The sequence below is a fragment of the Cinclus cinclus genome, chromosome 5 (genome assembly GCF_963662255.1).
Source record: "Cinclus cinclus chromosome 5, bCinCin1.1, whole genome shotgun sequence".
Taxonomy (NCBI): domain Eukaryota; kingdom Metazoa; phylum Chordata; class Aves; order Passeriformes; family Cinclidae; genus Cinclus; species Cinclus cinclus.
In genome coordinates this window covers 42560413-42587040 of record NC_085050.1, presented here as the reverse complement: position 1 = coordinate 42587040, position 26628 = coordinate 42560413, and the positions used below count along the sequence as shown (strand labels likewise).

The 26628-nt window shown below is 39.2% G+C and overlaps 1 protein-coding gene across 1 annotated transcript in view; it reads right to left on the bottom strand.

Moving 5' to 3' along the window:
- RAPGEF2 (Rap guanine nucleotide exchange factor 2) overlaps window positions 1-22139 on the bottom strand; it is a 181702-nt gene extending 159563 nt beyond the window's left edge. The window contains exon 1 of the mRNA XM_062492880.1: window positions 22071-22139. Within this exon, the coding sequence (XP_062348864.1) occupies window positions 22071-22139 (69 nt within the window). The remainder of the gene's footprint in view (window positions 1-22070) is intronic.
- Window positions 22140-26628: the final 4489 nt, after the last annotated feature.

Genomic DNA, 26628 nt, shown 5'->3' with positions numbered 1-26628 from the left:
AGAAACACGGATACATACAAAGCCATTTATTATGTTTTTTTAACAACTCAAACCCCTGTTCCAAATCTCTAATTCAAAATTTTAAAGAAGAAAAAATCAGAGACTCTGTATATCTGTATCCAGCTCCAGGCTTTGCAACTGTTTTAGTATCTGTGATCTAGAAAAACATTTAACATGTTAAAAAAATTGAAAAGTTTATAAATATCATTGACTTGCACTTGACTATTTCTCGGCCTTGAAAATATCGGCCATTTGTTATCTAAAATTTTATATTATCTAAAGAATTTCTGGTCTTCTTACAGAAGGTTATTTATATTCCACTTCCTGAAATGGAAATTCAAAGTTTCCTGAGATAAAAATGTTCGTGACTCACTGCAGGGCTTTTGCAAGACACATCCCTTTAAATCTGAGCAAGTCAAGCAGTCCGGGTAGCTTATATAAATCTGAAGGAAAACATTTTCTTCAGGTTCCACCAACACACCCATGTCTTGAGTTCTATTTTCAGTCCAGCACAACTCATGATTTGATAGCAATAGCACACAAGAACAGGATGTTGTCTGAGTAATTTTAAGTGTTGCAAAAATTTATAATTTAGAAATATTATAGAGTTATCTTCTAGATATAAGGAAGAATTTTTTTTTTCTGATGATGAAGACAGTGACTAGCAAAGGTTGTCCAAAGGAGTGGTAGATGGCCCTTCCCTGGACACATTCCAGGTCAGGTTGGCCAACCTGACATAGCTGAAGATGCTACGTAGCCTTGCTCTTTGCCCATCTGGATTAGATGACCTTTAAAGGTCCCCTCCAACCCAAATCATTACATGATTTTTTTGGGGCTTAAAAAAAAAATTCAGGTGGCAACAAAGTGATCTTGCAACATCTGAAAGAAGCAACAGAAACCATTTTGGATCATGTCCTCCCTTTCTCTTCAATGGAATCACAGAAAGATAATTTAATAGATTAAATTTTTGAAGCATTGTTTAAAAGACAAGTTTATTCTGAAGGCCTCAGCTGCATTTTTGGAAAAACCTTTTGTTAGTATATTTGCAACAAATTAAACTTTAAAAAGTGGAACTTCTCATAAGCAAACTCCACTAGTTTAGACAACTTAAGTAGCTGCTGTATGACTAAATAAAGTATATTTCTCTGCTTAGCAGAAGGAAGGAATTTCCCCTCCCAATGCCCTAAAGGCTTTTGATGCATTTTTTTTTCCTTTTCACAGAAGATATGATTAATAGCTATGGCTTAAATCCAGTGTACAGTTTTGGCAGCTGCTGATGGACCACTCCATCTACTTGCTGCTGCCTCTTTGCTACGCTCAACACGTGCTGCTAAATGCATGCTGTCAAAAGTGCTAAAATTATTCACTTTTAAATGTGGTAAATCTAGATAGTGACTACTTGAAGAAGTTGTTTCTTAATTGCAGGTGTTAAAAAAAAAAAAAAACCCCAAACATTTTCCCAGTCAAATATGGCATGTCAGCTTTCAAAGTATATAAAAAGAACCATCAGGTAAAAAAAAAAAAAAAGCGTAACTGTCCACTGTCTACAGAGCAAGCTGTAATTAAACAAATTGCAAACCTTCCTATGAGCAACAACACAGCCATGAAAAACAAGCTTTTACGACTACTGGAAGTCTATTTTTTGTCTCCACAGTTTACACAAGTAGCATTGTCTCTAAAATTACTGTTTAGCCATGATGGAAAAAGATCTGTTTTCAGATTACCAAAACAAAACTTCTCTCTCGAGTACAGTCTGAAACCAAGACTCAGAAAAACCTTAAGAGATTTATGTATTGAAGAACATTATGCCATTATTTTTGTTTGGATTGTATGCAAAGGGTTGCATGCAATATAGCCTTTCAGAGAACAAGAGCATCCCAAACACAAATACAGATGCTACTCCTAACACTTCAAGATCATTTAAAGTCGGATAAATGCTTGGCTGTCTTAAGATAGCAAGGAGTAAATACATTTAATTTCCAATAGCAACCAAAGGTTGAGTGTTTATCAGGTTTTAGAATATGTTCCTGTACAGAAATAAGAGAGCCTATAAACTTCATTGCAATGAACAAATTGGAGACAATGTGGATCTTGAAGTGTTATTAATTTTCTTCATACTTTCAAGTTTTATTTGATGTAATAATTTTTAGTGCTGCTCATATTTTGAAGCAGTGCTAGAAGTGTATCCAATGCCAGCACCAATAATCTCCTTCTGTTTTCTTTTGGTTTGCCTGGTTTTAAGTAAAGAATTAAAAATATAATTATTCCATGTAAGGATATTTCATTGAAATTGGAAGCTCTTGCTTATTTTAATTGACATTAGCAGTGTTAATTTAAATTTCCAATTGGCATAACCAGTTTTTAAGCAGCGAAAAAAATTTAAATACTTATATACTGTAAACCTGTATTTGCAGGTACTATATTGTCAATGAAAGTGGGACTAAAACACTAACTAGTTCTCAGTTTTCTCTCTGCAAGCACTGTTTGGTAGTTAAGCACAAATGTACAGAAAGGTTGTTTTTCTTATTAATTCATTAAAAATGTCTGGTCTCCCCATAGGAAAATTGTATCCTCCTCCTCAAACCATACAGTCATGGATCTATGGATTCCCCTCTCACCCCTTACAACAGCAGCACTTCTTTTTGAAAGACGTGCTAGCTAGACTAGTAGAATCAGAAATAATACCACAAAAGGCACAGTCAATCCATGCTCCTGCTCACCCTCCTCAGATACAGTAATTATTGCAAGCTTTACTTTTAATTCAGCCTGCCTAATGGTTTCATACAGTGATATTTAGCACCTTAGCATTCTTCCCTCACCCTTTCTGATCTCCAAACATGTTTTGTAGTGAGTTGCACCATGTTTTTGTAATCTACTGGAAAGTTACAGGACTGTTTCTTGTATGATTAGCAGCATAGTGAGATGAGACATACCTACTGACACCATACACATCCAAAAATTAGCTTAATTAGCTAACAGCCATTTAATAAGTCATTAATTAGTTTAACAGTCACTTAATTTGTTGGTGAAGTAATACCTGCACATAAAGAGAGCAAGGAGTCTACAAACACTTCATTGCATTTTACTAAAAGGAAAGCTGTTATTATCACACCTACACTCTCTCTTCAGGCTGGTCTGTAACAGCCTGCAAAGCAGTCAAACCTAACTGACACACTCCACAAGTGGAGACATTTGCAAAAGCTACTTTGCCAGTACAGGTATGTTTATTCTCAGAGCAAAATGATTGTTTGGTGATATAAGATGATCAATAGAATTTTTCTGTGAAAAACTGATCACAGCATAAGGTAGACTGGTGCCATTGTACAGGAGAGCATCACTGACATTCCTATTCCTTCTGAGCATCTCAGTCCAGACATAAGAAACTCCCACAACCTACAGCATACAATTTATATGCAACATTAGAGCCTATTAAATCAGTGCATGAACAGCTTTGCCAGGACAGTTAATTTAAATAATGGAGATGCCCAAATCCAATTACAGTTAAAGCACATTTCTACCCGAATCTGAATGAAAACAAATAGCAGAGAGAAGAAAAAAGTAGAAATAAGCCAAAAAACCTGGCCATACTGAAAAAGCTCTTCACACATTTTTTTGCAATAAAAGATATTCACATACTTCCTTCTGTAAATGAAAATTAATATGGTTACCTTAAAATTTATCTCAGTTGTATTTAAGAAAAAACATGGGATGAATTGCTATAAACTGAATTCTACTTTTTTCTCCTTATATAACCTCCCTCTGAAAGTTAGTTTCTTCTGCCACTGCAGTAAATGAAACAATATGTCTTTCTAAAGAACCACAGATCAAGTGCCAAGTGCTGGAGGGGACAGTCAACAGAGGCAGAAAAAGAAGCTACCTGGAAACACACACTGCATACTCCGACCTCCTATCCTCTCCTACTTCATTCCCCTTCCTGTACTTCTCATCTGGGGCTTAGCCTTTAAAAACCACCAACCTCTTAGAAAGAGGTTGTTCTGGTAAAGTGGTTAATATTCATCTACTACATGTGAAAATGTCACATACAGCAGTACCTACTCTGTTGGCTGTTAGGCTGCTTCTGGTGAACATCACTGCACTTCATTATTTAACAACTTCCTCAGCACTCAGAAACTGTCTGGACTAGTGGACTGAAGGTTATTAACATTTTTAAATGCCTGCAGCTAATATTTCCAAGTTGTCCAAGATGGTAATTACTGCCCACATTACTGTTAAATATTAGCACCTGGCCATATGATATAATCCAACATACATTTTCAAGCTGGACTTTACATTTATTTTGCATACAAACACTTTTCTCCCCTAAATAAGCCACACTAAATTTCCCTTAAGAGAAACAGGACAAAATATTGATACCAAATTAGCTTTCTTGGGTTTGGAAATTGGACAATATTCCTTTAAGAAGAAAAGAGCACATTAACATTGAAAACCACTAATTGTATACCAAATGCATTCTACAGAGTTACAGGATGCTCTCTTCATTCTGAAGTGGGGAAAAGAATTACAGATGGTTATTTCAATAAAAGCCTTCCCCAGACAGCTGCACAGCGATGCTCAGATCAATGCACAGCACCTCATCTAGGCAATAGAAGAACACCCACTTCCATTAGCAATAACCACATCTGTATGCACAGCTCGACTCAGCCAGCACAACTATGATAAAACACTCTCCTACCCTTTAGTTAGAAAAGAGGGTCAGAGTTACCTGAAACTGCACCAGGTCCCTAACAAAAGTCTGCTCAAGTCTCCCTGAGCAAGACTGTGATTTTTACACCTTCACCTACCAAGTCAAACTGCAGGACCTGGAAGATACACAAAAATAATTTTCTCCTGGGTGTATTTCTCCTGAAAATAAGAGCACATGGGTGGCAGACAGACAGGGTTAGATAAAGCTATTGTGGTATTTTAAAATTAATTTTTAAATGACTCAGCCAATTTAAAGTGCTGTAAGGTCCCTCCAAACAGCAGCCTACCACCAAGAAACCTCAAGATCTGCCTTCTGAAACAGGCAACATCTTTCAGCTGTCCACAGGGTAGCAATTACAGACAAGTCATAGTGCAGAAACAACAAAAGATTTTTTTTTTTCCTTCACATTGCTATCACTGGAAGCATTGTAACTTCCAGAGATGCTCAAAGGAGCTGGATGTGAAAATCCATGCCAGAGTTTATTTATAAGAAGTCAAATTATCTGGAAAAGAGAGCACTCTAGTCCTCAGCTTGATGTCCCAGCTCTCATGGCAGTAGACAGCAAAGGAGCCTGGCATAAAAATATTTGTTTACACATGCAAAAATACATCTTAACCTTCCACTCCAAGTTTACACTTAGTATTAAAGCATTTCTTAGTATCCAAATCCATAATTTTTCCCACCTCTACTTTGTCAAACAAGCAGCAGCTCACAGAAAACCCAAGAGATGAAGCTTTATTTCTCAAAACTATTTGGAAACCCAACTAAATACCTCCAGAGTTCCACTAAAAATGAATAATACTTGATTCTGGATGCCACCTATACTTTTAAAACTGGAATATGGCATTTGAATAATTTACATGCCAGTTGATTTTCCAGATTACATCTTTAGCAGACATGGGGAAAGACTGACAAACTGTTACCCACAATTCCAAACATGAAATAATGATTTGGAAAGTACATCCTCATTCTCACAGTCATTTAAGGTATTTTACAGTCCTCCTACGCAAAGTGGAGAAGTTTTGTTTCCTTTCTTAAAGACATACTTCATTTGTTCAAAGTGAGCACAATTATGAAATGTTAGATCTGTATTAATAGTTACTATAACTCACACTAACTGAAGACAACATCGTGAGAACTGAATTACAAAAAATCTCCACAACTGAATATATAGAGCATATTCGTGCTGTTTCAAACATCCCATGCTGCCAAGCAATACCATTTCAGAGTAGCTGTGTTACTTCCACTTGCTCTAACACATTTATTCATACTGCAAAATAAAACCAAACCAAAGAAACTGCTAACACCCCACTGGACAGAAAGGTCATTTTCTTCATTTTATCCAAGTGCAAACAGATGTTTGAATATAGTAATTTTTTTTTAATATAAACACAATCAGAAACCATTTCTAAGTGTGTCATTTTAGAATCATGTTGTTACTGGGAACTTTATTTTTTAATTAAAAACAAATGTAAACTACAAACTATTGATTAAATAGCAATCTTATAAGTAACAAGCTAAGAAAAAAAAAAACAAAGGGGTTTTGGTTTTTTTGTTTGGTTTTTTTTTGTTTGTTTTGTTTTGTTTTTTGGGTTTTTTGTTGTTGTTGTTGTTCTTTTTTGGGGGGTTTTTTGTTTTTTGTTTTGTTTTGTTTTTTTTTCAGCATACTGAGAGATGTCAGAGCAATTGTAAAAACTACCCTTCAGATTTTGACACTGCATGGGATTTATAAATCCCATATAGCTTTTAGGCTGAAGGAAGAATCTGTAAGCTTTAGTGCTTATGACAGGCTGAACTCCTTTTACCCCTTAAAGCATTTTTCTTGCATTGTTCATTACCAAAGTGAATAATGTTGCAATTTTAGAAAGCTGAGTCCTAGCAGCAGAAACCAATCAGAAATAAAGTTCCCCACACAGAAAGCCTGCAACTATGAAGAGAATAAGAAAAGCAGAGAGAATAAAACAGTAGAATGAGAAGAATGAGAAGTGGAACTGGGAGGGGGAGGGATTTTAAATTACAGTTGGTAATAACTGGGAGGTTCTCAGCTGCAGAAAGGGAAAAAGCCTTCTGCTCATCAAAGAAACAAAATTGGGTGATGGTGGTTAGAACATGACCCAAAAGGTGACCCACTGTATGAGGGATTGACTAGTATTATCTAGTGCAACATTTTTACTGTATCTGGCTTCTTATCAGGTCACTATCTCACACCTCCCTGGGAGATTCTCACTATTTCCCCTATCTATTCAGATCAAAAGACAACTTTCTGGTTAGCAGGTGGTCTCGCACATCACCTATTTATACACAGAAATCCCTTCTGTGGTTTTTCTACTTTTCCCTTTTTTGGTTGCTGGTTGGTTGGTTAGTTAGTTTGGAGTTTTTTAATTACAGGAAAAACGCTTAGCAAGATCTTCACAGATCTCCTTCTGAGATTAATTAAAATGGTAAATTAATCCCCCAGGAATCATTTCCTTTTAATATTGTCAAAGTAAAGAATTAAATAAGTTGGAATTTATTTGAAACACTACTGCATGTGAGTGTTTGTCCCTGAACAGCAGGCTCCTACCTAAAATTTTCTAAATGACTTATGATTGCAGCACCTCCAGGTTTTCTAAGTGTACTCTGAGCAGGTTATCCTTCCCGAGAAGCTGCAATGCAGGCATTGCAGGGTCATGCTACCTTTAAGAGCTGGAATTTGCTGAAATGACTCAGTGCCAAGGAGCTGCTGCTGAACATCGTGGTGCTGCCTGCAGACCACCACGTCTGATGGTCTGTCACTGCAGGCAGTCACACATCATCTACAGACACTGCTTTGTCATTTTTCACTCCTTACAGACACTACTTTGTCATTTTCTTCTGGGGAAAAAAATACAAACCCACACATCCATCTTGAAAGACAAATGCCCATTCTGATGTTTTAGACAGCAGATACTAAACTAAGAAACTGAGTAGCAGATGAAAAAAGGATCATCTTCAGCACACACCACATAGCCTCTTGCTTTACTTTAAAGCTACAAAATCCTCTCTTTTAATGGAATACAAAAATCACTCATTTTAACTTGCAACTAAGTTCCAGTGATTTCAAGGCCAACTTTCAGCAGACAGCAAAGCACCTGAAAAGATGCTTATCATCCCTCAACAATTTACAGCTGGAAGACAAGACAGATGTTAGGCAAATGTTCAAGGGGTTTTTTATCATAATTGTAGGTCCCTGTTATTTTAAATGGTTGGCATTAGGAATACAAGAAAAACATGAAACTAGTCTAATTATTATGGTAACTACTTGAAAGCAAAAGAAAAGTTGCAAAAGCAAAAAGTTACTCTCAGTCTGCAGAGTCTATAGAATATTTTGGACCAAAAAAAAGGAACAGGTCCCCTAGTTGACAAAACCTCTGATTACTGTAACTCATACGACACTTGGGAGTTTTATCCCTTCTGTTAGTTAAATACATAGTTAAAAACTGATATCTCCCAGTTATCAGGGCACCCAAAAAGGTTAAAAACAGGATCAATACAGAAAAATATTTTGTTTTTGACCGTTTCCTAAGAAATGCCACACTACTTTTCAGAATAAATTTAGAACATTTTGTTCAATACTCTGAATTTCAACAGCTATGAAAACTTTCAGACATAGAGAGCTGACTTCATAAGCCTCTCTCAACTAGCAGGGCACACTGAGGATGAGTCTGTTTAACAGGGACAATTAAACTCATCATGTTTTTCTGAAACCTGGTCAAGACAACACATTGCAAAGTCTCCTAAAGCAAATAAATGCAAAGTACTAAACACTAATCAGGTTCATTATAAAAAGTTATACAAAACCCAGATACGCAAATATGAAGTTAAACAAAAATATTCAACTACTGCTGACAGTCCTAATTCTAAATACAGTTTACTGCATATGGAAGTATAAAACAATATAAAAAACAAAGTCAGATGACACAATAGTCCTTATAGACTATATAACATACTGTCAAATCCATATTCCAAAAAGGAGATACTTGCCATCAGAGGTTTCAATAAGTAACATAGGCTTAAATAAATTTTAAAAGGGGAACATCACAAGAAGACCTGGGTGCATGACCCTTGTTTAGTTAAAGACTTTAATCATGTCTTCAAATATAACTTCATTTTAAATTTCTTATTTATTCCTCAGATGTACTTCACAGTGCATGCTTGCTAAGTGGCCATACCACAAGCATACAAGTTCAGTTGTCCTACAGCATAAACAATAGTGCAAGCTTGAATGACTAAATAGGGCTGTTTGTGAGAAATGAATCCTGAATTTAAGGATTGCACTTGCACTGAACCCTGACTATGAAAAAAACAGTTTAGTCAAAAGCCTTCATTGCACTCCCACATCTTTGCTGCCCTCAGGATTGCTGTACTCTCTGAGGACTAGTTTAAGTGGTTAAGCCTTTTCTTTGTAAACTGGGGAGAACCTCTTTCATACACCAAAGCTCACAAAAGAAGTATTGTGTTTAATGATCATTTACTTGTTATTTTCATGAACTCCAAGGTGGGAGAGACCTTTCATATTTACGATCCTCCAAGACCTTACATGGTTTGTAGAAATATAGAACAGATGAACATCTCCCACAAGTATAAATATATCCCTACGTAAACCAAAGTCATTAAGGTCATCGGAAAATCTAAATGGGAAATACCAAATAGGACACCACCTATGCTCCTCTGCCTCCACATCCCATTCCACATGTAGACTCTACTAAAATGAGAAATAATTGAAACTGAAGTGGCTACTGTCTTTTGTGTTTTAATTAGTCACTCAAGTGTTGTGGACACCAAGAGATTATTTTTTAAAGTTTTGATTTTGGACGTGAACCAGTGTATGCCAAAGTCACAGCATGATACTGCAGAACTGAGGATCTGTGTTTCATTGTGGAAAAATACTTTCTGTACAGTTCCTTTTGGGAAGGAGAGAGGACAGGACATGCCAGAAAACCACAACAAGTAGCATTTTTGGAGGAAGGCACTTCCTGACCTTAGCTTTCAGATAAATCCCAAACGTAAGACATCTATAAATAGAAGAAACAGGAAAAGAAATCAAGATATCAAATGTCACTTGTTTAAAGCAGAACTTTCCTTCCTCCTTAAAAGAAATTGTGACACAGTTTTCCTAAAGCAATGCACAGTGGGCAAGCCATGTCTTACCAGCCTAGAGACTGGCATGGCTATTACTCCACTATCTCCTGGCTCATTTTATAACCAATTTAGAATTATTCTTCACTAGTGTCCATAAGTAACATTTAAACTACAACACACACAGGCAACTTACCACAGACTCTCAAAACCATTTTGTCACATTAAGTTTAACACATAATGATACAGTTGCAAAACTTAATAAGCCCATCTTCTACTATTTTACATGTTCTGCAGAGCTGGCAAGTTTTAGATTATTTTATCTTGAAACTAAGATTACCCTGGAACAATCAGGGTAGGTAAAGTTATCTCGGGAATAGCATTTCAGCAGCTATCTAATACCAGAGGGGACAGGCCAATATTTGGCTGACAAATTGTGATAAGCATGCTCTAAAAATAAACAGTGACTTACGAGGCACCAAACACCACAAAGCTGCGGCCATGGTTTTTTTGTGTTTTTTAATATAAAATGGAAACCTCATGCAATAAACCAAGGTGCCTTGTGAAGTTACTCATGGTTAACAGAAGTAATACTTCACCCAAAAGCTATTTATGAAAGCCAGGGTAACCATTACAGCACCTGTTTCAGACAAACCTTCTTTGTTCAAAAGAAATGTAAGGTAACTCACATACTGGAATGTGGGCCAATGTCAACAGCAAATCCAACTGAATTTATGTAGGTTGTGTCACTATAAACCACATTACTTTCGTCATGGCTAAATGTTCATTTGCTAACAAGCCAACATGGATTGTAAGCAAGTGCCATTATTTTCTCTTCACTTCTAAATTCATGTAAAATCTACATTCACATAAGAACATTAGGTCTTAAACAGTCATGTTTGCTTATCAAACCTGGTAAAAGTAGAAATCTGACATGACAATTCTCATGATGACAGCTCGAAGTATTTGTACATTTTGTTTCAGAAGTGAAAAATAACCTGCATAAGGTACACTGTATTGCAATTTATAAATAAAGGAGAGTTTCTTTCCAACTTATAAATAAATGTGAAATGAATTATTAGCCAAATCACCCTGCTCTAATTGTAAGTGAGAAAGATACAGTGCAGTAAGAAAAATACCTGAAGTAATGCCTAAGGCATAAAATTCAAAAAGCACTCCAATAGCAGTTTGGAAAGGGAGAAACTACAGGACATCAAATTACTAAGACAGAGGTAAAAACCACAGCACAATGCTAGATAGAAAGAATGACAATGAGAAGGGAGAAGGACTCAATTTGCCTAGGCATTCAGAAACATACTTCAAAAATAAGTATCCTATCCCAAAACTCTATTTTCTTTGTTTCGGGCTCTTAGAACTGTTTTACAAAACTAACAAAGCATTTCTACCCCTTTGCACCATGCATTGCGTCGACCATGTTTTCCAGAAATATCCTGTAGTCTAGGAGTTTTTCAACTACTCAAGTGATATTCCTCTAAAAGTCATCTTAAATTAAAGAGTTGAACAAGACTCTTGAAGATGATTTAGTACTAGTGGAGACCAGGTATCTATCCATACTCAGTCTGGTAAAACAACAAGCTAATAGCACTAAAATAAATTACTATCTAAAATACAGCAGAGATGGGATATACTTCTCTCTTCCACCTTGACAAACACCTACAACATCAACTAAAATTTAGCTAAAACAACTATCACCCTTCCCTTGGCACTGTTACCTCAAGCCATTTGTAACAGCTGAGGTGGAATTGTGCTGCCATCTGATAGCTGCTCAGTGGCCTATGACCAAGAAATTGGCATCTTCCAACTAAGTCATCTTGAATTAAACAAGGCATTGGTGCTAATTAGCAGCTTTCAGCAGTAAGGGAGAAGCCGTGACAAGGACGGAAACTCAATTACCCTCGTTCCAACAAGCGCCTGCTCCTGGTCAGCATGTAGCTGGCAGAGCCACTTGTGTTTCCATATCTATGGCACATGTGAAATACTTCAGCCTTCAGATCAGACCACTGCAGGCCATTCACACAGAGGTTTGACCTTTTGTGATTTGTATAAATTTGTAACAAATCCATTGAAGACCCCCGACAAATCTGATGCATTATGCAGCCATGTGTACCATAGGATCAATGGAGAACAAAAAATGCAACTCAGACTTAAGACTCTCACAACTACTTTCCTGTAACTCAGAGTGAAAACTGCCTCACTGGGAATATTTACCATCTGCTCATCACCTCCTAAACACTAAATATATTCAAGCTACTTAGTTACTGCACTGATCGAGTTTAGAGGAAGACACCACCTGAACACCACTCATCATTAACCAGTGCAAAATCTTATTTCTTGTTTCATACTCAGATAGAGCACCATCTATGAACCACATTCCCATTTACTGTTTTTCTTAAGATAATATAATTTCAATTGATGGGTCACTTACTGCCTTCATTGGTGAAACTGCTGGTTATTAGCCACCCTCAAGTGGAAATGACCCAATGCGTCATGATCAACTACATTACTTCAGCTTTCAGCATCTCGTTACAAATTTAGCAACTGGGATAAAAGTCCAAACGTGTTACACACCTTTGCACACATTCTGCTTCATCAGCACCCAGCACCTGCTTTTTTCTTCCATTTTCTGACTCTTTTGGAAGACTGCGGTTCCTCCAGAGTTGAAGAAGAATTCCAGAGGGAAAATTCTCATTGTGGTTTAGGAATAGTAATCCCCAATTTAGTGTTCTTACAGAAACATTCCAGAGCACACAGCACTTACTCTCCCCTTCCCTTCCCCTGTGGCAGGATGGAAAGGGGAATTGGAGGCACAAAAGATAAAGACCACAGGTTATGATCAAGTGTTAAGAACAACTACATTATAATTTTTCAGCTGATAGCATGTAAAGTTCAAAGCTATTTCAACATAAAACACCATCATACATGAGCACAATAAAATGCCACAATTTTCAAATACTGACACAGCTAGTTAAACCAAAGTCCATCTTTTTTTTGCTACAATAGCTATGACACCTTCAAAAACTGCCTAAGCTACAGCACCCAAGTAGAAGCTAGCAATGGGGTGCTGTGTTCTGGCAGCACCTGCCTGTCCTACAGCACTGGTGAGGGAATTCACTTTGAACCCACAGCACCACTGGCAAGGGACAAAAGTCTGCAATACTGCACAGACAAGCCTCTTTCTCTCAGTTCAAAACGTATCTAAATATTTGCTACCATGTATGCTGTGTATTTGACATGTCTTCTGACAAACAGCGAAGCTCTGCAGAACCATTTACATGAGTGTTGGCCACTCACACAATGCAACCCCTAACTGATTTCTGCAAGATCATGAATTTTGAGGAAATGTTCTGTGAGGGTGAGGGAATGGTTTCCTGACAAGATTTAGCACTTACCTCAAAGTCAAAACAAAAACAATAGAGGGTAAATATTTTAGATATGTCCCAATAGACTCCACATTGCTTTGCCCCCATGAAGAGAGCCCACCAGCATCCAATTTTCACCTACTATGCAACAAATCAATTTACATACAGATAAGATTCAGTTAAATAATACAAAACAAAACAAACAAGCAAAAAAAAAAAAAAAACAAAAAACAACTCAGGCATTAGCATCTCCCCTAACCAATTTGGGGAATGCAAAGGTAGCATTACTAACCAAGCTCCTTACCATTGCTATATTCCAGTGGGGGAAAAGAATTAGAGCAAGAAACTTCCTACAAAGTTTATTTTGACATTAATCCTCAGAAAAAAAAAAAATAGAAGATCTCTCTCAAGGAGCATCTCGCACATGTGCCCTTTAAGTTAAAAAAAAAAATCTTATTTTAGGAAATTCATCAAGTATAAATAATGTCATAACAATACATCCAGTTTACTATTTTTTATACTTCTAGACAGTGTTTTAAAACGGAGCACCACATACTCTCTGGGAGAGGCTAAGGTATTTCAGAGGTTCCAACACACAACCATAAGCATTTATTTTCAGTCTCTCAAATAATAGGTCTTCACACCTTCAGCTGCACCAGTACAAACATTTGAAGCCACAGTCTAAATCAGACTGAGTCACTTAAATTTTAGAAAGCAAAAAACCTATATTTTCTCTCAAAAGTAAGATCCATTTCTTCTGTTCAGCTAACAAGATTGTACTACTTATCCTGTGTTTATTGTAGCCTCACAAACATTTTTGCCTGCTGTAGCCTGCTGGACAGGCAAGAATGAGGCAGCAGAGAACATCAGCTGGGGAAACAAAGTGAGTGAGTGGCTTTGGTGGGTGCCTGGTGTCCAGTCAGCATCAACCCACTACAACTAGCTTTGCTGCTAAAGAAATGCCAAGTACCAAAAAAGATTTAGCCTTTGGTTTCAGCAACTCAAACCTCAAGCAGATATTGGTGGCACAGCCTTGTTTCCCCATCAACTGTTTACAAACCACATTTGTGTAATATTCTTTCTCACCCCTCTAAGTTTTGAGTTATTTTTTGCGTAACAGGGCAAAAAGTGTGAATGACTAATTTCAGATGGAACAGGCTATATCAGTATTTTTTCCCCAATCACAGTAACAGTAAAATAAAGATGGGAGACCAGTATCCCTAACAATACAGAACTGCAAATATTCAAACAAAAAAAAAAAAAAAAAAAAACCTCAAACTAGTAAGCAAACAATCCATGGATAACAGGAACCACCTTCCCTCTTTGAAACCCAAAAGAACTATACAATAAACGTTTTTATTAAGCAAAGTTTATTTTAATTTTAAGACATACAAAAAGCAAGCAAACAGAAACAAACAGCCTGGTAAAGACAGTTAACAACAGGCATGCTCCACAAATGTGTCTTCCATGAAACTTAATACCTATTCCCAGGCAATTCACACTGAAAACAGATGCTGTTTCATTGTGTTGTTCATGTTTGTCAGAATACACACAAATAAGAGAAAAACAGGAAAATCATACTGTCCACAGAAATTATTCATATCAGAATATTCCTTCAGTTTTTATCAGTGCTGAAAAGCAACCTCATGCCCTTTTTCCCCCCCCAAAAAAACATTTAAATATTTTTTTATTTTTCCTTCAGTCTTTTGCTCAGGTAATGATACACATGCTGCTCTTTATTATTGACTAGAATTTCTTTGAATTGCTCTAAATCAAATATTTAATCACTCTTACTCAGGTCAGACAAGACAGAGACACAAACAAACATATCTATAGCTCTATGGGCATAACAGAGATACCCAGAGAGAACAAATAGCTAATTTTAACTGCAAACAAAGCTGTAAGAAAAGCACTGCAGTAGGGCTCATCTCTCCCTTTTAAAGAAAAGTGGTCAACTTCACCAACTTCACAAAAAGGGAAGCAGAGCACCACTTCCATTTTGAGACTTATTCAAATACAGTCCTTCATGCAAAATATACCCAGCAAATTAAATCTGCAACACTGGCTGCAGCAAATAAGGCATGCAGGCTCAGCTGCCCTTCACAAAGCATCTTTGTAGAGCTATCTTTCTGCCAGTGCTCCTTTTGAATTCCCAAACAATACCTCGCAAAAATTAGATCTCCTACTGTGGGAAAGTTCCCAAAACACAAGCCAAAATTTATTTTCTCATGAGGATACAAAAAATCCTCAATGAGGAAGTCAAAGTTCTTACAATGACTCTTTAGTGTACATATAGTTATTCTTGAAGCATGCTAACAGATTAAGTTGCAACATTCTGATATAGAGAAAAAAATATTAATATCAGATCAGTAGTTAAACAGAATGAATTGCTACTGCTACTAGTTACTACTCAGTAATTTGCATAAGCATAGACTTTTAAAAACTTTTATGCACACAGGCTTTTTAAAACAATGGATATCAAGAAACAATAACTTATTAAAAAATAAAACTTAACTAAGGGATATTGTAGTAAGTGTAAAATATATGAATCACCTTTAGAGATTACACTCAATTTTTTTCCCCCCCTCAGGTACCAAGGGTTCTCCATGAATAAACAGATAACCCACAGGACACACCAACCTCTTACTTAAAAAAAAAAAAAAAACAAAACAAAAACACCACGATCTTGGGAAAACGCTTGTGCATCCTTTATTTTTGCTGACCTACACTTTTATGCCCAAGACATGAAAGAGCTATCAGTCCTTTTGGTCTCAGAAGCCAGACAGATGATTTTGCTCGTTACTAGTTTTGGCAGAAGAGCAAGCCTCTCCATCCTAAGTAGCCTTGCTTTACAATAATCCTCTTCCACCAAAGCCTCCCCTGCAGCCACACTGGCTATATCCCACACACACCAGTGGGTGGGTGAGGATGGGTGGGAGGGTCCCAGCCCTTGGGCATCACAGAGGGTACAGACACATGCTCTGATGTCTGAACAGCACCTCAAGAAGCAAATGGACAAAACAAGCTTGGACTGAGTAGAAGACCCCTGGGCTTTAGGCCCAGCACTGCTCACTTCAGTACACCTCCTAGGCAAGAATGCCACTGAAAGGCTCCCAGTTTTTAAGTGCAGGAAAGAGACTGTGTCCACAACGGCTGACAAAAACCTGCTCACAGGAACATACTCAGCCCAAACCGAGAGCAAACACTTCTGCAGCCACTGCAGGGCAGAAATCAAAAGCAAACGCTAGCAAACAGATAATTAATCAAGTAGGAAATTACACAGAGCTTATCGGTGCTACAGTTAAACCCTCACTTTCCCAGTTTCAAACCAGCTCGGATACATGCAGCTAACCAAGCTGTAATCTTCTGATGCAATGAGAAAGCACACAAGTGTTTAAGACAAGGCTTCAACTCAGCTATTTCTATGCTATAGGTGAAGGCTTCCTGATCATACCGAGGTCTTTGCAAGTGTTGGCAAAACTCGTATCATTGAAATATACAGAAATCTACTAATGCAGCAAGTACTAGCCCAATGACAGGGGAGAACTACTGCAAAAGAAATTAAAAAGTCAATACTCTTGCCATTCTCAAAGCTCTTGGCCATGAAGATACGAATTATTATGGGAAAATACACACACATCCCCCCACTTAGAAAGACTGGGAAATAAGCATACTCTCTTTCAAAACAAACAGGATACTAAAGCTGCTCATTGCAGTACATACCCTTAGTTTTGAAAATTACATGAAAATCGACACTGCAAGTTCAGAATCAAACATTCCATGGCTGTTTCAATAGACTGAGAGTTCACAAGAAAATCTGAGCTATGCAAGGATTTTCAGCTTTACTTATCAGCCACAAAAAGATATATTCATACAAGTAAGTTTGTTGGGCATGGAATAACGCTGCATAGTAATATTAGCTTGAGAAAAATTTTAAGTGAAAAAAAAAAAAATGTACGCTTACTTCCAAAATACATTCTCTGGTATTATTTCTGTACTAAACAAATACATCGTTGGCTTTGTCAGGTAAAGGTCTCACTTTTTCCCTATAGTTCCTCTGGTTTTTATGCTCCCAGTTAAGTGCTGAAACACAGCAGGAAAAAACCCCATGGTTAAAGGTCTCTAGATACATCAGTCTAATGCAACTTGTTTCATCTGTATCCACTCACCTACTTACAGCCCAAGAGCCACCACAAGACACCACTTAATCTACAGTTTTTCAGACACATTCAGGGTATGTTAACTATTTTGAACAAGCTTCCAAACCCCTACAGCATCTAGAGGTTTGCTGGGCTTTTTTTTGTTGTTGTTGTTCAGACCAACAACCCTTACAGCTGACTTTATGATGGCAATTCTACTTGAAGCCCACTGCTGAGCAAGAAAGAAGATCAAGAATCAGCAACAACCTTTCTTCATTAAGTTGCGTTATTAATGATGGTCCCAAAGTTAACACAAAACATAACAGGCTCATGACCCCACTTCAGAATTAGTCACTTCAGTCTGCAGAAAGCCTAAACACCACTACTGGAAGTACAGTTAAGAATCTAATTTTGTTGGCCAAATGGGCTCCCCAGAAAGAAGCAATGTCTAACCTTGCAAAGTAATGCTTCTCCTGAATAACCGCATAACAAAGCTCTGAAATGCACTATGGAAAGACCACTATATCAATGCAGCACAGCCAAATTCCAGGCATCATCTGTCACAGTCCTCTGCTTCTCAGGGCTACCAAGAACGAGCAGAATTTAGCAACAGACTCAGCTCTCAGCACTATACTGCTGTTAGCAGCCTGATAACAGGGGTTATCCTCCTCTGTAAATGCTCTCCTAAAAAGATGGCAACACAGTAGAATGTTGACAGTGAAGACAATCTGAAAGCAAAACTCAAGCTCCAAAATATTTTTGTTTTTCAAAGGAAAGAAATCCCAAATAAGCTCTTTTTCAAAAGATCAATTTAGTCTTCTGGTCTATTTGATACACAGACACATGATCAGCCCAAATTAAAAGACTAAATGTTCTTCTGCTAGACTTACGCATAATACACTTAGTTTCTCTGATCCCGTTAAACTACACGGCCTTGTATTTATTTTTTAAGAGATCACTGTGGCAAGAAGGAAATGTTCACTTCTGGCTTATCTGAAGATTGCACACAATCACACTATCACTGGTTACAAGTATAAAAATAACACAACTGGGGAACAAGCTGAAAGTTTATTTGGAAAAAGCATAGGTACATCCTATAATTAAACCATTTTTCCTCTCAAGTGTTCAAGAAGGGAGTATCTGCTTAACAACAGCATCCTGTTTAGACGTCTTCTGACATTAAATGACGCATTAGCATCAAACCAAGGGCTACTGTACAGCTCTCCCCCCCACCCTGAAGATCTGGTCTGATGCTGTTACACCTCTGCTCTTCATTACTGCTGTACTGAACTGCCTTCATTGGCAGTTTCCAGAAGCAAACGTTAGGCATCTAACATATATAAGGTACACACTGAAAAAATTTCTTCCTGCAGACATCACTACATGGCATGAAAACAGTGAACGGCATGCAGAGTTTCTGAAGCTACTAGCTATTCACATGCCATGCCATGCAAATGAGTTGTTGGGATAAAGAAAGATTAGGGCTCAGTTTCTCTTGTTTGAAAACAAAAGCAACCCTATTCTTTCAGGCCAAGCTATACCAAGTTTTTATACCAGTATAAAAACTGCATGCTTTCTAAAATGGCCTGAAATGCCAAAAAGAATTTGTTTTGTAAAGACTTAAAGCTATAACAGTCCATGCAAGAGGATGTTAGGAGAGAAAAAAAACTAGATTGCTATTACTCACAGCTTAAGGGCATAAAACCATTTGTAATTTATGAACATTTAAAAGTTAGATTCCCCAAAGTAGTTAAATTAACTTCCTAGTTCATGTCTTCAAAGACAAAATGAATACTTTAATACGTCAATTAAAGAGAAGAGTTACACAACAGACATGTTAAAGTACAGGCTACATATATATCCTTTTCTTTTGTATTTCATTTTCTTTAGCCAACAGAATACTGAGCTGTGATTCACAAAATTCAGGAACACTTTATAAAGGAGGATATACCAAAGAGATATAAAGTTATGAATTTACAAAAGCAACTTCAGTTGCAACTACACTGTTTACCTCAAAAAAAAAAAAAAAGAAAAGAAAAAAACCAGTCCAAAAATTACCAAGAGATATCTACACTACAGAAGTTTGTGTCACGTTAACTTTGCTCCCTCCGACAATGTTTATCAGACCTACTTCTTGAAGTTGTACATACTGGCTATCATGCTGTCACTCCTGTCCCCTGAGCCTGCAGTGAAGGCATGGTGCCAAATTTGCACCCTGACAGTCCGGGGTGAATAGTAATGTCAAACAGATATTTACCTCATCATGATTTGGGAGAAACTGAGCCCCAAAGAGTTTAACATAAGCAAGAAGCAAATATGCTACTAACATACTTCTCTTGCTATTTCCTGCACTGACATAAATATGATAAACGTATTTTCTCTTTCCAACCCTCTCTCAACTTTAAAAAAGCCTCATGACTTCCCAAAAGCCAAAATTAAGCAGTTATCTTTTAGAGATAGCATAGCAAGGACAGGAAAATAAAAGTAAAGAGGCAATAAGTTACTTTAAGGGAAGAAGGAAAAACAAGGTCTTTGCACCTTTTTATATATTTTTTCCTTTTTACGTAATGATGAAAGATCAAATGCACAACCATATTTCTTTCAAATTCTAATACTGTTGTAAAATAAAAATCAAACTTCCTGAACAGAGAACCAACAGTAGAAACCTAACACACACAATTCAACATTAGCCATTTACAAAAACATCAACAGGGCTTTCTGCTGCAAACCCAGTCTCCCCAGCAGCGACAGGAGGGCATCACCAGTTTCAAATATTTCCAGTGCTAACAACACATTAGATTTCCTATATATTTGGTCTTACTCGTGGATTGTTTTGGGCCAGTGTCAGTTTCATGGATTTTAGGGTGGGCTTCTTTTTCTGTGCTGATTGCCACAGCAGGTTGCCAGTGTGCTGATTAGGGAAGTTTTACAGCACTAACGCAGGCCAGGTGTTCCAAATTTAGCTCTCTGCTCCACGCCATTCACTGGGCTTGATCCCTACATTAGGGCTGGATTCTTTACTGCAGCATTTCTTACTTTCTGCCTTTTGTGTTTCCTTATTTATCCCATCTAGGCAGCAAGGCCAACTGGCAAGGACATGAGAAAGTTTAACAGTTCGCATGGCACAGATCATGCCACAGGGGAAGCATCATCCCCCAAGCCCAGCCTGGTGGCCCCACAGCCTGACCTGGTGGGTTCTGAGCATCTGCCAGCATCTCTCTTCATGAAGGCCCCACCACAACCATGTCCTGAGGCTGGACACTGCTGGTAGGCTCCCCCAGCTGGAATCTACGCCTCTACCAATTCAAGTGACCTCGCTACGAGTTTGCAGAGTGTCTTCCCCAGGAGAGAGCACTCAGCCTCCTTCAGCTTTCACAACACACTGAAGGGCTGGGTCCAGCACTGAAGGCAAACAGATATTTGGAAAAGGTCAAACAAGGACAGAGAAACAAGTCTAGCACCACAAAAACACGTTCCAGAAGCAGCTTCCTTTTCTTACAAAAGAAAAAAAAAAAAAAAAAAACAACAAAACACGAGTTGCCAAAAAGGCATACCACATATGATGCCTATATAGTCAGTATGTTTTTCCATGAGAAGTTTTATTTTCTCACACATATTCCATGAGCACAGGGATAAAAATAACACTACCACAATTACATATCCGTAGTAGGAGGAATGGCTTACGGGTGCTGACCAAAAGTCAAGGTTTCCTCTTTGCCCCAATTTGAAATCATCACCAGCCAGTCAGACGCCTGCCAAAACAATCAGTAACAGCATCTCTTCCCCAAAACCCGAATACAGGGACGGCTCAGAGAGTAGGACAAGCCCTTAGAAAACAGGACAGATGGCATTACAACTCCAAGCAAAGTAACTCCTTGTATCATTACCTATTGAACCGCGGCTTGATGTGGGGATCAGTGTAAAGCTTATTAGTCTTTAGACAGTTGGCAGCAACAGCCACTGCAGCAACCGTTCGGGAGCAGAAGGAACTCATTCAGTTTAGTTGTTTTTCAGGTCATGTTAAGTCAAAATGTTTCTCTACGCCCTCCAGTCCCCAGCTTAACCTTTCTCAGCCTCTAAGCACAACTACGCTTACAAAAAGCTTCAACTCACACACTCCTCTGACAAAGAAGGCTCCAGGAGCCCGGCACAGGTATCTAAAAAATCCCTGCCTAGTGCCATTGTATAAGGATTTCACCCTACTTTGGAGAGCAAGGACTTGCCAAGAATACCACTGACCTCAGCCCCTACATTATGAAACAGCGCTGCCAGCTCCAGCCAGCTATGTAAAAGTAAGGATTGAATTCAAATCCTGAGCCACCCGTACTTCGGGGCAGTAACAAAATGCAAACACTAACGCACAGGCGAAACAAAAAAAAAAAAAAAACCCACAAAAAAAAAAAAAAACACAACATCAAAAATTACACTCTAAGTTCATTTTCTATTTTCCGGAAGCAATCTTCAAAATAAACCCAGCTAGTGTTTCTCCCTGCGTTTCCCCTAAAATTAGGCAGTCGGAGGAAAGTTGTCGCGTTAATGCGCGCCTTCCCCTCCCGGGAGCTGCCGACCGGGAATTCAGCGCTGGGGAGCTCGGCGGGGGCTGGCAGGGAGGGCAGCGCCGGCCGCGCTGCTCCCGACCGGGGCCGAGGGGCGCCCGGTCCGTCCCGGCCGGGGCTGCGGGCGGGGGCAGCGGGGCGGCCCTTCCGCCGCGCGCGGGAGCCGCGAGCTCCGCGGGGAAGGGGCGCTTACCTGGGGGCTCCGCTCCGCCGGGTTCTTCATCACCGCCTGGCGGAAGCTGTTATCCACGTAGGACGCCATCGCGCCCCTGCTGCCTCCCGCCGCCGTCCGGGAGGCGCTGGGGGAGGGCGGCCGCGGCCTGGCGCTGCGCGGCCGGAGCGCTGAGCGAGGAGCGGGGAGGCGGCGGCGCGCAGGCACCGCGGGCTCAGCAGCGCCGCCGCCCGGAGCTGCAGGCGGCGGCCGAGCCCCGCCGGTGGCAGCGGCGGCGACAAGGGCTCGGCGCTCCCTCTCGACCCGGCACTACGCCTCCCGCCGGCCCGCTCCGCCGCATCCCCCCGAGCACCGTCGTCGTCGTCGTCGTCGCCGCCTCCCCCCTCCTCTTCCTCCTCCTCCCATCCGGGCTGATGGGGGGCTCCGCGCCCGGCTCGGCGACGGGGAAGTTGCCGGCTCGGGGGGCGGAGCGGCGGGGGGCGGGCCGAGGAGGGAAGGGGGGGCGGGTCGGGTCGGGTCGGGGGGGGTCGCGGCCGGCTGGGAGCGCTCCGGCTGCGGGGCTTCGGCATCCTCCAACCCCCGGGAACGCATCCTTCCCGGGTTTAACCACAAATAAGGAAGTCTGGGTGGCTGCCGCCATGGTCCTGAGGGACGCGCATCATCACAGCTTCGGCCGTGCACCCCGTGCGTGGACACTGGTGATGGGCAAGCTGGACGCAGTAAATAAATAAATAAATAAATAAATACTTGATCTGCCGGATCTAGTGACTTCGAGGAGGCCACCTGTTGTCACGCTTCTCAAAAGCAATCCCTATGCGCCGGCTGTCTCCTCTGTCACTGCTGTGTGGGGTAAAAACGAGGAAGGGAAGGGTGTGAAATCGTTAATTTATCACTTTTCTGGGGGTTATCTAGCGGCGGATTCTTCCCACGTGAACTTAAGTTTTTAAAGAATAAAGGGTCTCGCAACATGGCTGATTTTCTTTGTTTACCGCGGCACGGAGCACGTCTCAGCAGCAGCCTGACAGACGCGAATCATGGAGGTAGTATTAACGTGCCATTAACGGCAGGGTAATACTATTAATGTGTTTGCTTTCACAAGTCATGTGTACCCTTCGCTGATATGAATCACACAATGTAAATAATGTCAACACTAATAAATCTGTTTAATTCCCAGTCACTTGCAGTCACATTTCAATTCCAAGTAAGGTGGTGTCATCTTTATTTGATTTTTCTGTTTTTGAAAATTCCCAAGGATAACCATATTTTCCTCACAAAACATATGCTGCTAGTCCCAGGAGAAAAAAAAAATGTTACACTTTTAGACATAAGTAGCTCTCAAAAATTCTGTGTCTTCAGATAGTAATCTATTAAACCTACTGAATTTCTAGATACGGCTCATTAGCAAAGATTGCTCTTTGGGCTAATCCCACTCATATGTGTCAGCAAAATAGCTTTGCAGTAATACCAATTATTCTGGGCAGATCTTGGGAAAATACTAGGGAGTGCTCTACATTCTCCACATTCTCTACATCTTGCTTATTGGTGCTTACTAGAAGTCCTTACGGGGGATTTTTAACTTTTTTAAAGTAACAGATTGGAAATACCATGTCCTTTGCCCTAAAAAATAACAGTTTAAATATGCCTCATGTTCATCATCCAGAGAGTATAATAATTCCTTCAAATTAATCAAACCTGCAGCTATAGAAAACTGCCATCTTTTCTGAAGCTCAGTTTACCAATCCAGAGTGCTGGAAATACCTTTTTTGGGGGGCATATGTATAGGAGGAGTGCCACAGGAATGTGAGGAATGCTCTCTTGGGCTTCACTCTCAATCACTTCAGGGCACCCATTGCCTGCTGCTACAGCCTAGCTTTCCTGACATCTTTATATCTCTACATCAAAACAGAGCTACCCACTCTATTTTAATATGCAATTATCTTTCATTTCAGACCTATTAGCTGTAACAGCATCAAGTCGAGTGTTTTGGTCTGATTAATTTTTTGCTGTGCTGTCTGGTAACACTATACCTGTGATTCATAGGGATATTTCACTTCAGAGGATGAGATTTGGGGGCTCTTTTATTCTGATCAGTGTCACAAGTCTTAATGGTTACAGATTTGTGTCAAAGGTCTATCACACACTACATTAATTGTTGTAAATGGGAATGAATGAATAAAAGAAGATAATTGTACATAGAGATCTACATACAAGTATACTCAACAATTTCTCGATAACATTTAAGGATGTGTTAACACATTTTTTAGTGTCTGTAAGAAACATATCCATATAATGCAAATACTTCTGATTAATCATGTCCTCCATGGTGGATACTAGCCTGTCCTTTATGCTGTGTTTTTTCTCTTGCTGAAATTAGTCTAGTTATTTCTGAAAAGAAAAAAAAATAAACAACAGATCAGTAAATAACCATCAAGATTCAGAATAAGGATAGTTATTAGAGAAAACATCCAATTATCTCCAGAGACTCTTATTTTTTCACTTCAAGTATTCAACAAAATATAATTTACAGCATCAAATGTTTTTGCAAATTACATTTTGTCTTTGTCTGTCTGTCTTCCTGTTTTCCAGCTTCAACAAAAAATCAGTATGATTTACAATACACATATATACCAGGTCATGCTATTCATTTTGCTTATTGGTTACTCTTCAGGCTATATTATCTAGCCTTATCCTTATTTAAAATGGATTTTTTTTTCAGGGGGTGTGTTTTTCTGGTTATGTTAATACATTTTACAATGTTCCTACTCATCTTACACCAGAAGACCAAGAGTGAACAATACACATGCAGTCCATACAGCATTGATATTTCAACAATACAAAAAGGCTGCAACACAAAATATGAAAGCTCAACATAATATCTTTTTGGATAGCTATGAGTAACCCCTATGCTATTTTAGAGAAGTATTTTGCCTTAGAAATACAGGGTATCTGCCCTCCTGAATATGTCCATTTTATTGAGTGGCAAATTGAAATGGTCAGGTCAAACAGTTACTAAAAGGCTAAGAAAACAAATTCAGCAGCTCTGGGGGCATTTTTGTTCATTTGCTAAACCTCATTTTTAAGAAGAAATGCTTTGAAAAGCTTGCACTTGGCTTAACCACATTTATTTCATTACACCTATAGTTAGGCACCCACAGTTAAACGCATGGTTTGTTGGGATGCACCAGTTTGCCCTGGTAAGAAATAAAACATTGCCACTTTGAGGGAGTTCAGTGAATTATATACAGTCAGTATGGTTATAAGCCCAGGGATGGTCTTTTCTCCAATTTCTTTGGGTAGGTACTTGTTTTCATCCATCTCCTGGAGATGGCATAGCAGCTGAAGCAGATTCATGCAGTCAAGCTCCAACCCTCAGAAATTGCCCCTCTCCCTCCCAGCTCTCTCCTGGCACCTTCTCGGCAACTATAAAAACATACTTCCATAACCATTCATGGAGGCAGATAGTTATAAGGGAACAGAGCTATTGGCCTGGTGAACCCCTCCAGAGCTGACTTTGAGAACAGTAGCCATGCTCTTTGGACTGGGCAGAAGCCAATTTAGTCAGATTTTAAGTCAAAGCTGAATTATTTTAGGTACAAATAAGGTCACTACCAAGGGGAGATGATCTCATCTTTCAAATAAAATTAGCCTTGATGCTCTCTCTTTAGGGGTGGCACCATTACCAAGAATGTCTCTCACCTTTTGGGATTTATACATGGCTGGGATTATTATAATTTGCATTTCTAGTTTTTAGTATCTTTTACATTATGATGAAGAGCATGTGAGTTTGTTTGTTTGTTTGTTTGTTTGGGTGGATGGTTTTATCTGTTAGTTTTTTACGTAACATCCTCTGTTATTGTGGCTATTTGTTGATCAGTATTCACTTATGTATGGGTATGATATGGAACAACCACTCTGCACCTCTAATCCAGAGGGTGGGATAGAAGGATAACAGAGACCATAGTATAATAATCCTTGGATGTTTGCTATAGATTTTATGACACTTTTATACTCATAAGATGTATGAAATTCTAAAGGTTACAAAAGAGAAACATAAAGGAAAAATCATCCTTTTTTTTTTCTTGAAGGAAAAACAGAAGAATTCTTTACTACTATAATGCATTTATTCAGAATTTGCCACTATTTGCATAGCTACATTTGGAAATATTTATCATTAAACTTCTGCTGTAGCTGCAGATGTATGCAAACCAGCTTTAGCTAGTTAGATTAATACTAGGAGCAACAGCATGTACTGTCCAAGTATTTACATGATCTGGGAGAGGAATTTACAGTCCACACAGTGTTCCCTTCAGCTGTACTGATAAAGGTGCCCAAACAAAAGGAAAGGTGGCTGTACTGCAGCAGCACCCAGGAGGCATAGCAGGAGGCCTATGCTACACACTGTGTGAACACTGAACAAATCAGCAGCAACTCTTGAAGGTCAGGTGTGTATTTCTGAAGCTCAGGGACATCTACACAAACTTCCTCTGGGCTTGTGACCAAGGTACCCTCAGGAGTAAAAGTGATGATGGGAGGTCTTCTATCCTGGTACCCCCACCGGGAAGGTGTGCTCCAGATCTTG